The sequence below is a fragment of the Nematostella vectensis genome, chromosome 12 (genome assembly GCF_932526225.1).
Source record: "Nematostella vectensis chromosome 12, jaNemVect1.1, whole genome shotgun sequence".
In the NCBI taxonomy this organism is placed as follows: domain Eukaryota; kingdom Metazoa; phylum Cnidaria; class Anthozoa; order Actiniaria; family Edwardsiidae; genus Nematostella; species Nematostella vectensis.
In genome coordinates this window covers 4,053,565-4,067,689 of record NC_064045.1, presented here as the reverse complement: position 1 = coordinate 4,067,689, position 14,125 = coordinate 4,053,565, and the positions used below count along the sequence as shown (strand labels likewise).

At 40.0% G+C, this 14,125-nt stretch overlaps 1 protein-coding gene and 1 long non-coding RNA gene across 3 annotated transcripts; one reads left to right on the top strand and one right to left on the bottom strand.

Moving 5' to 3' along the window:
• Positions 1-6,065, bottom strand: LOC5516945 (forkhead box protein J1-B). The gene is made up of 2 exons (XM_001636889.3): positions 5,021-6,065; positions 1-1,608 (listed from the first exon to the last, which is right to left on the bottom strand). The coding sequence occupies exons 1-2, from the start codon at positions 5,459-5,461 to the stop codon at positions 817-819; spliced, it is 1,233 nt and encodes a 410-aa protein (XP_001636939.3). The 5' UTR covers positions 5,462-6,065; the 3' UTR covers positions 1-816.
• Positions 6,066-7,737: 1,672 nt separating this feature from the next.
• On the top strand, positions 7,738-13,005 carry LOC116620878. 2 transcript variants are annotated; one of them, XR_007305224.1, is made up of 6 exons: positions 7,738-7,991; positions 10,323-10,385; positions 10,534-10,576; positions 10,762-10,806; positions 12,591-12,641; positions 12,911-13,005. It is a non-coding gene; the product is annotated as an uncharacterized LOC116620878 (long non-coding RNA). The 2 variants fall into 2 exon arrangements; XR_004297272.2 differs by lacking the exon at positions 10,762-10,806.
• Positions 13,006-14,125: the final 1,120 nt, after the last annotated feature.

Here is a 14,125-nt window from a genome sequence, read left to right as displayed (position 1 = left end):
TACTAAAAACACTCGATTTTATTTATATTTCTGAACACACCTCTCATAAAATTACTTACAAGTTTTGATAATTTCCACATACTGGAAACTCATACCGACAAGATTCCTGCACGATGATCCAGAGGTCCATACTCATGGACCATGGAGCATGGACAAAAAACTAAATTCCGAGAGAGAACTAGCCTTGCTAAGGAAAGGGACACGCAAGGGAAGGCAATTCTGTATAGTCGGATGAAGGCATTAGTATTTCTATTTACAATAATTTTGATAAACTTATTCACACAAAGCTTCGAAAAAATACGTTACCTATGGCAACCTCTTTATTTACATTCAAAGAGCATATCACTCAAGAAAAGATGAAAGAAATCCGAATTATGAACACCTTATTAATTATATTCTTATTCCTTTTGATAATATCTATTACTATTAATATTTCAAACATAATAACTTACTAAAATTCTAGATTTTAAGACTAATATCAAATTTCCGTCATCAGAAAAACCCACAACTAATGATTGAAATGTGACATTATAGAATTTCTTATCTTATTCATTTTATTTTACACGTTACCAAGACAGTTGTATAGCATGTGCAAGCTTGGCGGTAAACATTCAAGCAATCGATATATTACTTTTTGAAAGTCGGATAACATAGCCTTTTTGACAATAATAAATGCAAATCAAACCGACAATTCTCCTTTACAGAATTGATCTGTTAGTCGAAATGAGCTGCTTCAGAATTTAATTCTTTTTGTGTCAATGGGAATGGTATTAGCGCGAGAAAGAGAATTACTATTTTCATCTAAAAGGATCTCTCTCAGGACCAAATACTATCTAGAACATTATTATTATCGTCAAAGCCAAAACACGTGTCCGCCCACGGGTGATCATCGTCATACAAGGGGCGTGGGGACGGCGGCATGTACTTAAACAAAGATTGCGTTGCATCAGTGAGTGCGTTAGGAGAGGGTGTGGCCAACTGCTCTCTGGCCCCGGGGGGCGGAATACCCACGCCCCTGACCGTCAAGTCCAGATGAGGGTCTACGTGGAAGTCCTCCTGTGGTTGAAAGTCATCATCGTTGCTGGCATTCGAAGGAGGCGGGCTTTCCATAGACCTAGATTGATCGGATACGACGTGCGACCGATTATGCGCCGAAGCTGGGTCGAGAATGATGCCATGGGCATCGGCAAGCTCTCGTATACTCTCGTCGATTTTATCGTTCGTAAGTACAGAGTTCCAGCTGAAGTCGCCTTTGAGACCTCCTGAGAACGGCGGGATTTCCTCGTCGTTAAAGTCCTCATTAAAATCATCGTCTTCAAACAAAACGGAGGGATCCGTAATCCTGAGAAGGTTCATTTTCTGTCGCTTTGGTCTCTGTTCTCCTTCGTTACGCATCTTTCTATCTTCCTCGAAAGCACGCTTTTTGGATTTATTTTTCTTGGAAGTCTTCTGTGTGTTAACACCGCGTCGTCTCTTGAAGACTCCGTCAACAAACATGTCGGCGTAGGCTGGATCGATCCGCCAGAATCCGCCTTTTCCCGGTTCGTCCTTTTTACGGGGAACTTTTACGAAGCATTTATTGAGGGATAGATTGTGTCTAATTGAGTTCTGAAAAAGAAATAATAAAATAAGAACAGTTTTAAAAACTGATTTTTAACCCACTAAAAGACACAAAGAACTGCTAGGGTTGCTACGCAACGCAACCTATTTTAGTAGGGATTACTTAATTAATTTTTATTGCTTTGAGATGTTTTATTAGTGTTAATGCTTATTTGCCTTATAAGAAGCTGTTAGAGGTGTTTTTAATTCATGCATTTAAACATAAACGTCCCACTAAATTTGGCACTTTTTGAAAATTCATGCACAAAAAAGGATACACGCACGACCGCCAAATTTGCAACGTCTCGTTAGCTCACTTTCAATCAAGCGTTTCTTCATTCATTTAAGTTCGTTAATTCAATATTTTCAGTAGCACAGAAAGCACTAATTATATAATCCCTAAGCCCAACATATTTTGTTTATTTTTCGGAATTCTTCAAAAACTTTTTACCGGCAAAATACACACATAAAAAAGGTGACGCCTTTTTTATTGGGTCCTCAAAAATACCGCAAAAAGACAATCTTACGCGGTCAAACAACATTTGCGTTGAAAAAGAGAAAATAAACTTTTGTCTCACCCGACATTTGTTTGTTACAGACCAAGATTACCGACCAATGAAAACGATGCAATTTCTTAGTCATTTAAAGATTTGAGAATCGGCCAAGAGAGGATACAGTTATTGCAATATTATATTGGTTTTTTATCATTATGAAAACCATAATTCCTTTGTTGTGCCGTGTGTAGTGTTCATGGAAAAAAAAACAATGGCAGTCAGAACGTCCGTAATTCAACAGTTCCATCAAACGGGTAAAAAGAGGAAAGTTGAGCCTTTCTGGAATCAAAATTGTGGGCGAAGTAGCACTTCAAGATAAATATCCACCATCGCTTTATAAAGATTTCCTGTGCTAGATGAGCGAGAGATATTGTTAGAGCTATCACTTATGTCACTTTTTTCATAACAGGCAGTGCATTTGTGTAGATGGGCCCTACACGTTTAGATTATAACGAGATCAATTTTGGTGTTGGTAAAGGTTTTTGGATAAGACTCATGAACTGCTCGATAGGGAAAGTTTGCACGTAAACTAGATAGGAAGCGAGTTCATGGGCTAATAAAAACGGGAAAACAAAAGATAAATATTAGATGTTCTATACAAAGTCGAAGTAAACCAGGAATGGATGAAATAGAAAAAAATGATAATGAACAAACAGAATTAGCAGGTGCTCATAAATTTTAAGTAAAATTAGTCTTTTTGACTGGAGACATTGTTTGATTTTTCGAGTAATATAATATATCAGAGACTTTTAGATGGTCGTCTAAAAGAAAGTCTAATTCATAATGGAAGAGATATTTTCAAAATCTCCGTATAAAATACTTTCGATGAAAAAAGCTTGTATAAAGTTGATTATTGAACATCATCCTCCTACGAGCAGGCATTAGTCCTAGGTTATAAAACATAATTATAGCATATTCTCTCTTGTCCCGAATTCAATTTGCAAAGTTGACAAGTTTCATGTCATAGAGCGCGCATAAAAAAGCAAGAAGCGACATTAAAGATTGCGCGCTGAAAACATCGTTTTCTGAAATTAAATAACTTGTGATATTTTAGGTTATGTTTCTTGTTATTGAACTTGCTTCAGAAAATAAGACGTCTCGGTAAAATAGTGTATGTATAACAACTTTATTGATCGGGAATATTTTATTCTGAGCATAGATGTTTTTGTAGATAACAAAAGTTTACCTAGACCGTTATTTTCAAAGCGCAGGTGTATGGAATTTGGAATATTTTAGCTGTGCACTAACTGTTACAGATTGTAATTATTACAATGAATCATCACAGCTTGGGGTACTGTAAAATTTGCGTGAGTTGAAGGGTGCTGTGAAAAAGAAGAAAAGTTTTTTAACCTAAAATATCACCTGCTGATGTCATTTTTCAGAGTACCCGACTTATACGACATAAAAACGTCAATTCCAAACACCATCCTACACGGATAACACTTATGAAATCCAAGATAGCTTGATAATTCGAAGTAAATACTGAAAGTAAGCAACAATTCATGTTTTGGAATCGAATCATTAGTAAGACTTGAAATGGAAAGTCATTATTGAAACATGAACTCTTTCAAACCTTCATTTCTGGTTAATCGTGCACTCAAAATCCCTCTGATTAATTTCTTTCATCTTTTGACTGTTGTTTATGGTCGATTATTCGTATTCCTACTGCGAAACCGCGAGATATCTCGTACACGGCAGACTTCTTTTTCACTCAAAGCCGTGTGGTTTGTAGTTCTTGCTTCCAGCTATTGTTTATCGTAGAGCTAATGCATATCTTTGCCCGGTATAATTGTTTTGTGGTAAGATTTTTTTGTTCCCCACTGCGAAACATCGAAAATATCTCGCACACTAAGATAGTTTTTTTTAGAAACAACGGATAGGAAATGTTATCGTTAGCCACAGTCCCCTTGAAAGATCTTACTAATAAGAGAATATTTGTCAAAAGTCTTGGAAGAAATGTCAAGAAAATTTAAAAGTTCTTATACCTCAAGTGTGCTTAATGCATTTCGTCGAAATTTGAAAGAAATATCTTAAGGACACACCCCGTTAAATAAACATTCAAAATATGATTAGAATACAAAAAGAATGCTCTGTTGAAGAAGTTTTTTCGTACCCATGGACTTTTATAATATGTTTCAGTGAATGTGGCACGGAGATGTGAAATTTTACGTGTCCATGAGGTAAAGTGGAGGTGGTAATTTAGTTTAACGTCTTCATTTGTCTTGTTCAAGTACGTCATTTTCTGATATTGAATGACATCCGGACTTACACTCAAAATTTAAAAACACCATCCATGGTAGGCACGTTTCCTTACACAGAAAAAGTAAAAGGAAAATTACAATAAAAATACTCTACCAAACATTTATGTGTAAAGGTAAACAAGGTCTGACATCAAATATTAAAACCTTTTATCGCTTATGTAAATATTTCTTTTTAGGGGTGTTATTTTTAGAAGTTTTGGAATTTCCGAAGGTGTTACGAAATTCTCTTATTTTGAACTTGCCAATGGACGCTTTTAAATTCCTTAAAAAATAGGCATCCTTTAGTGGCATGACCTTGAAATTTCTTGATATCGAATGACCACTTTAAATATAGGCAACGATATTGGAATACCGGCCTCTGAAAGCTTGTGGGTATCGTTCTACATATTTTGGACCCATATTTTTTGCTATTTTTTTAACTTAAGAATATCAATGTATTCTGGAAAAGGAGTTATCTTAATTAAACGGAAAATGTGAAACCTTGAAATGTTAAAAAAAAAGAGTAACAAGGGAAAACCCATTTCACATCTTAGGGCAAACTCTTCAAGGAAGCTAGAAAAATAATCATTATTTCAAGTTCAGATTTAAACAACTTTGCGTTCCCACCTGCCAAGTCGGATCGGCAACTCTGTAAAACATGAAATTTTCCTTGATCCACTTGTAAATAGCGCTCAGTGTTATTTTTACTCGCTTCGTGTCCCTCATAGCCATACATATAAGCGTCGCGTACGAGTACGGTGGCTTGTGGTTAGGATCGTTCTTGTAATCGATATTAGGTTCCTTACTTATACTTTCTGAGCTTTTCGAATCACCACTTTCGCTCTGTTCCGAGTCTGATGTTACGGACTCTGCGGACGTTGTACTGTTTGCTATCGGTTGGTTCGGAGCAATGTCCTGAACGCTTATCGAATGAAGCCATTGCAAGTTGGTCAAACTGTCATCAAGGGAATTATTATCCTCGCCATTTTCTGTAGGATTCTGAGCCTTCCAGTTTGCGGCGAATTTTTCTGCGTAAGATTGCGTCGCGGATGGCATCTTTGTGCTCATGCTATATTTCCTTCACCGTTTCAATGATCACCGACTGGCTTCCCTCTTTCTCTGAACTCCAGCTGTCCAGGTTAAATTTGCAAAGTGAATTCGCTAATAGATGGCCTGTTTTTAGATCAGATAATTCCTTCCCCTTGATGGTGCTTTTAGGATCAGCGATTCTTTGCACTAATGAGTTGTCAAAGCGCACGCGAAGTTCTGGTCCCAAGTGGTTCCAGCTCGTAAAATACTGCTTTCACAATATGCAAAACACAGTCCCAAACGTGTCTGCCCACAGGAAGCAGCTCCAGACGCCAGCTAAACTCCACGGTCTAGATTTTCCGGCTCTTGGAATCGCGAGGGGTATTTTGTGATAAAACCGGCCTCTTAAATAGTGTTAAGCGGAGCCCATATGTGCGTCCAACTTGTAATCGAGTATAAAAATCAAAGGCGAATTTTCCCCGAACTGCTAAATGAAGCGAGGATAATTCTTCTGCTCCCGTTATGTATACGTGTTAAGTTAGGGAGTCCGATTTCTTCCGTTTCATTAAAAATCAGAGCGCCCTTTTGCTGGAATCTGTGCAAGTTTCGTATATGAATGAACAACTAAGCAAGTTGTTGTACTTTTTCACTGTGAGTAATGAATTCCCTTAGGGACGACATAAACAACTTGATTGTCTCTGATTGGTTAATCGGTTGCTAGTTCTAAATGCAATTAGTTCGTGACGCGAAATACGCTGTTCTGGTTGGCTGATAGTTGCTATGATATCAGATTGTTGATGTCGTCAAGCGCGTGCGCTCGAACAATGGTATGCAAATCAGACTCACCGGAAGTGGCAACGACCACCGTTTATCAACAAACTCTTAGCAACCTTTGCAAAATCATTTCCGGATACGGAAGCACCGTTATAACCACAATTCCGCAACACACACCAAAAAACTCAATATTATTTCCTTTCACTTACACCTTATAAATGATGTTTCTTTGCAGAATATACTCAATATTTTGTAACGATTGTTTAGTTAAAATTGCACTCTGTTATGATATTGGAAACTTTCCATAGGGTCAAGAAAGGACGCGATAGAACTGTCAAAAATAAATAACTGCACAATATTATTGCACTTATTTTGCGTGTATTTTCCAAACACGCTGTCACATTTACATAGCCACTTAGCTACGTCTCCCAAAAATGTGTCCTTCAGTTTACACGTTTAAACAACATTACTTTTCTAGATTTTTTCTTATTCCAGACGTGATATGCTCGAGGCTATGTCGACCCCTGTATTGTAAAAATAATATAAACAATATCGAAACGCTTGCTCCTTTTTGTTAAACTTGCATGCTACGTGCATTCTAAGGAACAGACTCTCGAGAGCAGGGAGTGTTAGGTCGCCCCGCCGACACGTAATCTTCACGATAAATCCCTAGTGCTCTTAGCGCTAAGGAGAGGGTTATGGATAACAGCACTTTTAACGGCACTAATGCGCCTTCGTCTGTAAACGCCTGTTAGGCCAATTAGAGCGAGCGGTTTCACATTTTCTTGGCGTTTAAATTTGACTGTTGGCTCGGGATGACGCTTTTAGTTGTGATTTTAGGATGATAAATGAGGGATTTGTCACGATGGAGTCTTTTTTTTGTAAGATAATAAGAGCTATTTATATCTTAATTTTGTAGAGTCTTCTTCACCTGAAATATCATACTCGATGACCGATCCTTGATAAATGCATAACGTTTATACAAGATATGCTAGATTAACCTATTTTTTTAGTTTTAATTTTTTTTGAAAGGTTCATCTTGTCGACATAAATAAAATACCGAATAATCAAAGTTGTAAAAGGGCATAATGTTATCTGGTTATTTTCGATTTTCTAAAAGTATTTTATTTAATATTTTGAAGATACTTTTTGGTAGTGAGCCAGTGTTTTTGCAGACATTTTTCATATGACACGGAGACAATACTGGCATGTATTTGGGCACCCGTACAATCTGCACTGAAGAGGTATTTTAAAATGAAATATAGATGTAAAGTTGGCAAAGTCGACTCATCCGTTGTTTGTATATTCATAACGCTGGCCCCCTTACAAGTACAGTAGCTGAGTGCAAAAAAATGTAAGCTTTTTGTGGCTTTTTGTTATCACGCTTGAAGATCCAGTGCATTTTCAGCTGTAAAAGACCGCCGGCCTTAAAGTCTTTTATATAATAATTCAGAGTAATCTTTATTTACTTATGTTTACAAGCTCCATCGGTGCGCTTTTAATACAAATCTTTTGTTAGACTCTCGCAGTTAAACTTTCAGTTTAAATTTAGTTAGGTGTTTTAGTTGGAGTATAAGTGGTTCAGTGTCATTTACACTTCTAATTTCTGGAGAATTTGGACAGGAGAAAGTAGAAATCGACCAGCTTGCTAAAGTATGTTGGAGTTTATGATCAGCACAGTTTTCAATTCAATGATTGAATGCAGTTATAAATGTCTGAGCTAGAAGAGACGGCAGAGGAGGTGGGGAGATGCCTGTGTTTAAATAAGACAGAGAGAGGATTCGGGCGGTATAGGGTAAGTGTGGATAGCGGACTCGAACATGTTGACTAGCTCACCATCGAGTCTAAGAAAAAACGCCTCGTGTTCTCTATGAACGTTGCATTATAAAAGCAAAAAAATGCACACAAAACACGTGTTGGCATTTACTGACAAGGATAAAAATTGACAATGAATTAATCTTCCCTTTCTTCTTAAAAGCTGAACGGTTCACATGCATTCATGTGTCATTGAGAAAAAAATGTGAAATAAAACAATGAACGCTGCAATGCATGGACGATCAAGCATACAATCACCCCACGAATTTGTTATGCGAGAACGAGCAGTGGCAGCTTTAACACATTCAAATGAGTTCTGTTTATTATCATAAAAAATGAAGTTTTAAACACAAGGTTACGTTCCGCTACACTAAGAAATAACTAGCTAACCTGGACTGGACAAATAAAAAAGATATATAATAATAATAGGAATGAAAATTAAATAAATAAATAAATGCGAGTACTGTGTTCGGGTTAACTCATCACAAGCTACCCCTGGCTGCCAAGGTAAAAATGCTTTATTTGTCTAAGGAAGGATCGCTCTGAGCGCTAAATTCAAATTTCATATTCTAAACCAACAAATATCATTCCTAGACATTTATTTATCGTAAATTGTTATACCAAGTTATACCAAGCTATGTGCGCTCTAAAATATAACCATTTTCATAACAGCGCGATTATATGCAGATGCGCTAGACTATGGATAGCGCGAAATTCAAAATTTTGCACCAAAAATTGGCAGTGTTCTGATTATAATTGCAAATTCGAGCCCGGGGATGGGAGGAGCTTTCCCTTTTATAGCGTTAAATAGCACATGCCCGCAAATCCGCACCGTGCGAACTCTGATACAACAGTATATGATAGCAACACGGTGATCCGAGTTGCATTTCGGGTTGCCAGTACCGCGCGGTTAAACCATCCTTTGTATTAACACTTTTCCTTGGCAAAAAATTGCCTAAGCCATGAATATCAGCTAGGTTGGCTAGAAATTTCTGACCACTTTTCCTTGGCAAAAAAAAGGCTAAAGCCATGAAAATCAGCTGGGTTGGCTAGAAATTTCTGACCACTTTTCCTTGGCAAAAAATGGCCTAAGCCATGAATATCAGCGATAGGTGGGCTAGAAATTTCTGACCACTTTTCCTTGGCAAAAAAAGGCCTAAAGCCATGGAAATCAGCTGGGTTGGCTAGAAATCTGTGACCACTTTTCCTTGGCAATAAAAGGCCTAAGCCATAAAAATCATTTAGGTTGGCTAGAAATTTCTGACCACTTTTTTTTGGCAAAAAAAGAGGCCTAAGCCATGAAAATCAGCTAGGTTGGCTAGAAATTTTTGACCACTTTTCCTTGGCAAAGAAAAGGCCTAAAGCCATGAAAATCAGCTGGGTTGGCTAGAAATTTCTGACCACTTTTCCTTTGCAAAAAAAAAAAAGGCCTAAGCCATAAAAATCAGCTAGGTTGGCTAGACATTTCTGACTACTTTTCCTTGGCAAAAAAGAGGCCTAAGCCATGAAAATCAGCTGGGTTGGCTAGAAATTTCTGACCACTTTTCCTTGGCAAAATAAAAGGCCTAAAACCATGAAAATCAGCTGTGTTGGCTAGAAATTTCTGACCACTTTTCCCTGGCAAAAAAAGGCCTAAGCCATGAAAATCAGCTGGGTTGGCTAAAAATTTTTGACCATACTTAATTTGACAAAAAATAGTTGTATACCAGTCATATTTTACCACCATTTTTAACGTATGGTACATAATAGGTGCCTTACTTTAGTTTCATTCCACTTCTTTTAGATATAATGGTTGAATATTTACCAGGAATAATTATTTTGCAAAAAAAACATGTAATAAGAAGAAAATAAATCCAAGAGGAAAATGTGCTGTTTTGGTTCAAATCAATGGGAAAGTGCTAATATTTTCCAGGGGTGACATCTTATTCTATTTATGGCTTTGTGACTATTTTATCATGAATGTAACCCTACTTTACTTGATTTGATTTTGCTTAGTCATTTGAGGGTTATTTTGATGAGACTGGATCGGGGGAGTCGGAAAGTACAAATGTATGTGAAAACTTGTTTTGTGTAGAACACGTTGAGTTCTCATTCTTCAAACCGATTTCGTTTTTGTAAAGTGGCTGCGATTGACAATTTTTTTGTCATTTTTATTTCATACTGTCTCCAGACCTCATTGCTAGAAGATCAACAACTTTTTTAGTGCCCTTCGTTTGAAGTGAGCTCTACGATTAGTAAAGCGATACGTATACAGTGTTTTGTTCGTTTTTTTCTTGTTCACGCATTACGATTTTTTTATTCTATCTTTTAGGGTCAAGAATTAGGGGTGTCACCTCCCCTATTTGACATGGTGTTTGCAAGCCTCTAGGAAGAGGTATGTATTTTTGCTATAGCAAAGCTGTAGAAATAGATACCCGAATGCCGTATCCTATTTTGTTTACTTTCGTTTATCATCTCTGTCTTATAGAAGTGCGTGTGTTTTCTAAGTGCTTGTCTTAGAGATGCCTTGTTTTATCTATTAGGATCAATTTGGGAGGATGCCTTACTTATTAATTAGAGAATGAGGTAGGTATCTGCTGTCAAAGCGAGTTTTGTCTGTTTAACAATTAAAAAAAACAATAAACAAGTAACAATAAAAAAAAATAAGTAAATAAACAAGAAGGGAAGGCGTACCCGAATCAGGGTATCATCCTGTTTGTTAATTTTAGGGATTCGTTGACCCTCTGCTTACTATTGACTCTTACCTATAGAGGGAGGGATCACGAAAGAAAAGTTACCATGAGGCAGGCAATGGGGTAAGTTACCATGAGGCAGGCAATGGGGGAAGTTACCATGAGACAGGCAATGGGGAAAGTTACCATGAGGCAGGCAATGGGGGAAGTTACCATGAGGCAGGCAATGGGGGAAGTTGCCATGAGACAGGCAATGGGGGAAGTTGCCATGAGGCAGGCAATGGGGGAAGTTACCATGAGGCAGGCAATGGGGGAAGTTACCATGAGACAGGCAATGGGGGAAGTTACCATGAGACAGGCAATGGGGTAAGTTACCATGAGGCAGGCAATGGGGGAAGTTACCATGAGACAGGCAATGGGGGAAGTTACCATGAGACAGGCAATGGGGGAAGTTACCATGAGGCAGGCAATGGGGGAAGTTACCATGAGGCAGGCAATGGGGGAAGTTACCATGAGGCAGGCAATGGGGGAAGTTGCCATGAGACAGGCAATGGGGGAAGTTGCCATGAGACAGGCAATGGGGGAAGTTACCATGAGGCAGGCAATGGGGGAAGTTACCATGAGGCAGGCAATGGGGTAAGTTACCATGAGGCAGGCAATGGGGTAAGTTACCATGAGGCAGGCAATGGGGGAAGTTACCATGAGACAGGCAATGGGGGAAGTTACCATGAGACAGGCAATGGGGGAAGTTGCCATGAGGCAGGCAATGGGGTAAGTTACCATGAGGCAGGCAATGGGGGAAGTTACCATGAGGCAGGCAATGGGGGAAGTTACCATGAGACAGGCAATGGGGGAAGTTACCATGAGACAGGCAATGGGGGAAGTTACCATGAGACAGGCAATGGGGGAAGTTACCATGAGGCAGGCAATGGGGGAAGTTACCATGAGGCAGGCAATGGGGGAAGTTACCATGAGACAGGCAATGGGGGAAGTTACCATGAGACAGGCAATGGGGGAAGTTACCATGAGGCAGGCAATGGGGTAAGTTACCATGAGGCAGGCAATGGGGTAAGTTACCATGAGGCAGGCAATGGGGGAAGTTACCATGAGGCAGGCAATGGGGGAAGTTACCATGAGGCAGGCAATGGGGTAAGTTACCATGAGGCAGGCAATGGGGGAAGTTACCATGAGGCAGGCAATGGGGGAAGTTACCATGAGGCAGGCAATGGGGGAAGTTACCATGAGACAGGCAATGGGGGAAGTTACCATGAGGCAGGCAATGGGGGAAGTTACCATGAGACAGGCAATGTGGGAAGTTACCATGAGACAGGCAATGGGGAAAGTTACCATGAGGCAGGCAATGTGGGAAGTTACCATGAGGCAGGCAATGGGGGAAGTTACCATGAGGCAGGCAATGGGGGAAGTTACCATGAGACAGGCAATGGGGAAAGTTACCATGAGACAGGCAATGGGGGAAGTTACCATGAGACAGGCAATGGGGGAAGTTACCATGAGGCAGGCAATGTGGGAAGTTACCATGAGACAGGCAATGGGGGAAGTTACCATGAGACAGGCAATGGGGTAAGTTACCATGAGACAGGCAATGGGGGAAGTTACCATGAGGCAGGCAATGGGGGAAGTTACCATGAGGCAGGCAATGTGGGAAGTTACCATGAGGCAGGCAATGGGGTAAGTTACCATGAGACAGGCAATGGGGTAAGTTACCATGAGACAGGCAATGGGGGAAGTTACCATGAGGCAGGCAATGGGGTAAGTTACCATGAGGCAGGCAATGGGGGAAGTTACCATGAGACAGGCAATGGGGTAACACCTTGCACATGTAACACATCTTGCTAACCACCTTTTATCTTTTATTTGGACTAAATGTTTGTGTCCTGTGTTTATAGTCTGACAAAAAGAACCAAAGGCCGAAGCTGCAGTGGGTGGTTTCCAGTGAGGTTGGTGTAGTGGTAATTATACCATGCAGTGTTAAGTAAATTGTATGATTGTTTTTGTTTACGTGTATAGTGGGTCGTGTGGGGGTGTATCAGCGTTATGTTTTTTTTTTCTTACCATGTGGACCTATTCCATCCCAAAGCCCTCTACATCAACTGACCCAGTTATCCAGATTGGGGGCGGCTGCCAGCCTCACAGTGTGTGTTTATTGATTATATCTGTGATAAGACCTTTAGGCTACATTTCTCAAGTGGTGCTCATTGTTTTACAGAAGCTGTGTCCCAAATGTGGCAGTAAAGTACAGAGGATGGTCCGCCACATGAGAGAGGTGCATGGCACTGAGAGGCATCACCCCTGTCCCATTTGTGAAAAAAAGTTCAAGTTAGGACGTGAGGCGGCATGAGGCTGGACATAAAGCCAGAGGGGGGACAGTTTCCTGCGGTGTGGTCTGGTGTTGCATAGTGGAAAGTTGCTAAGAGCCCACTGTCTGCAGAAACACCCCCAGACGGTCCTCATCTAACATCACCGTCACCGCCACCACCACCGTCACCGCCACCGCCTGACCGCCACCATCACATCGCCATCGCCATTGCCATCGCCATCGCCATCACTATCACCATACCTCCACCTTCTCTGGTAGGCTTCCTGAGGGTACTAGTGTTCAACAGGGTGGAGGGGTAGTTGGGGATGACGGGAGAAGGGAGGGGTGAAGGAAAGGTAGAGCTAAAGCTACGATTCCCCCTATCTCCCCTTCCCCAAGAACCAATAGATCCAGACAATGTTTCCCTTGAAGACCCGAGGTACTGGGGGAGGGTTCGCACAAGACATAGCCATTGGAACCTTTTGTGGATTGATACAATTTTCGATTAAGATCACCGACAGTATCTAGCTCTGATATACACGAGTACCTTTCTATGATATTTCACGAGCAGTTCTGGGTTTCCAAGGTTAAGTTGCATTTGGGCTTTTCCTTCGGCACAACGACACTGGTGCAATTCAGTATTTCCACCCCCCTCTTTAAATAACGAGAACTTACTGGATAGTCCATCGATGGCAAATACAGCATCGACAAGCAAAAATGGTTGAAACATAGACTCGTTTCCAGGCGTCCGTGACAGCCCTCTGTTGTCAAATCTTCTCTGCGATTAGCTGTCCGCAACGCTTAGCAAAACACTATTAGGACTTATTTTAGGACTTAAGGCGAAAATCGCTACTTTAACTGTAGAATTCGAATACTATCTTCAGATTGGTGTAAACAAATACTCTAAACTATTATTAGACCGCTCTTTCTATTTAAGACAAATCTAGCTTTGGCGGCGAACAACAAATATTTCACGAGTAAACTTCGTGTGTGTTCCTTGAGCATCTACCAAAACCAGGCACAGTTGAAGTAAATAATCTCAGTAGCTGTGAAATATGTGTGAATTCGTGCTTTACAGGCCCTGTACCCAGGATTTTTCTTGGGGGGTTCGAAATCCGAAAAACG

Excerpts from the sequence above, each read along its gene's own strand:
- LOC5516945 (XM_001636889.3), bottom strand. The coding sequence starts at position 5,461 with ATGAGCACAAAGATGCCATCCGCGACGCAATCTTACGCAGAAAAATTC. Across the intron at positions 1,609-5,020 it reads TTGCCGATCCGACTTGGCAG|AACTCAATTAGACACAATCT; the intron begins GTGGGAACGCAA and ends TTTCTTTTTCAG.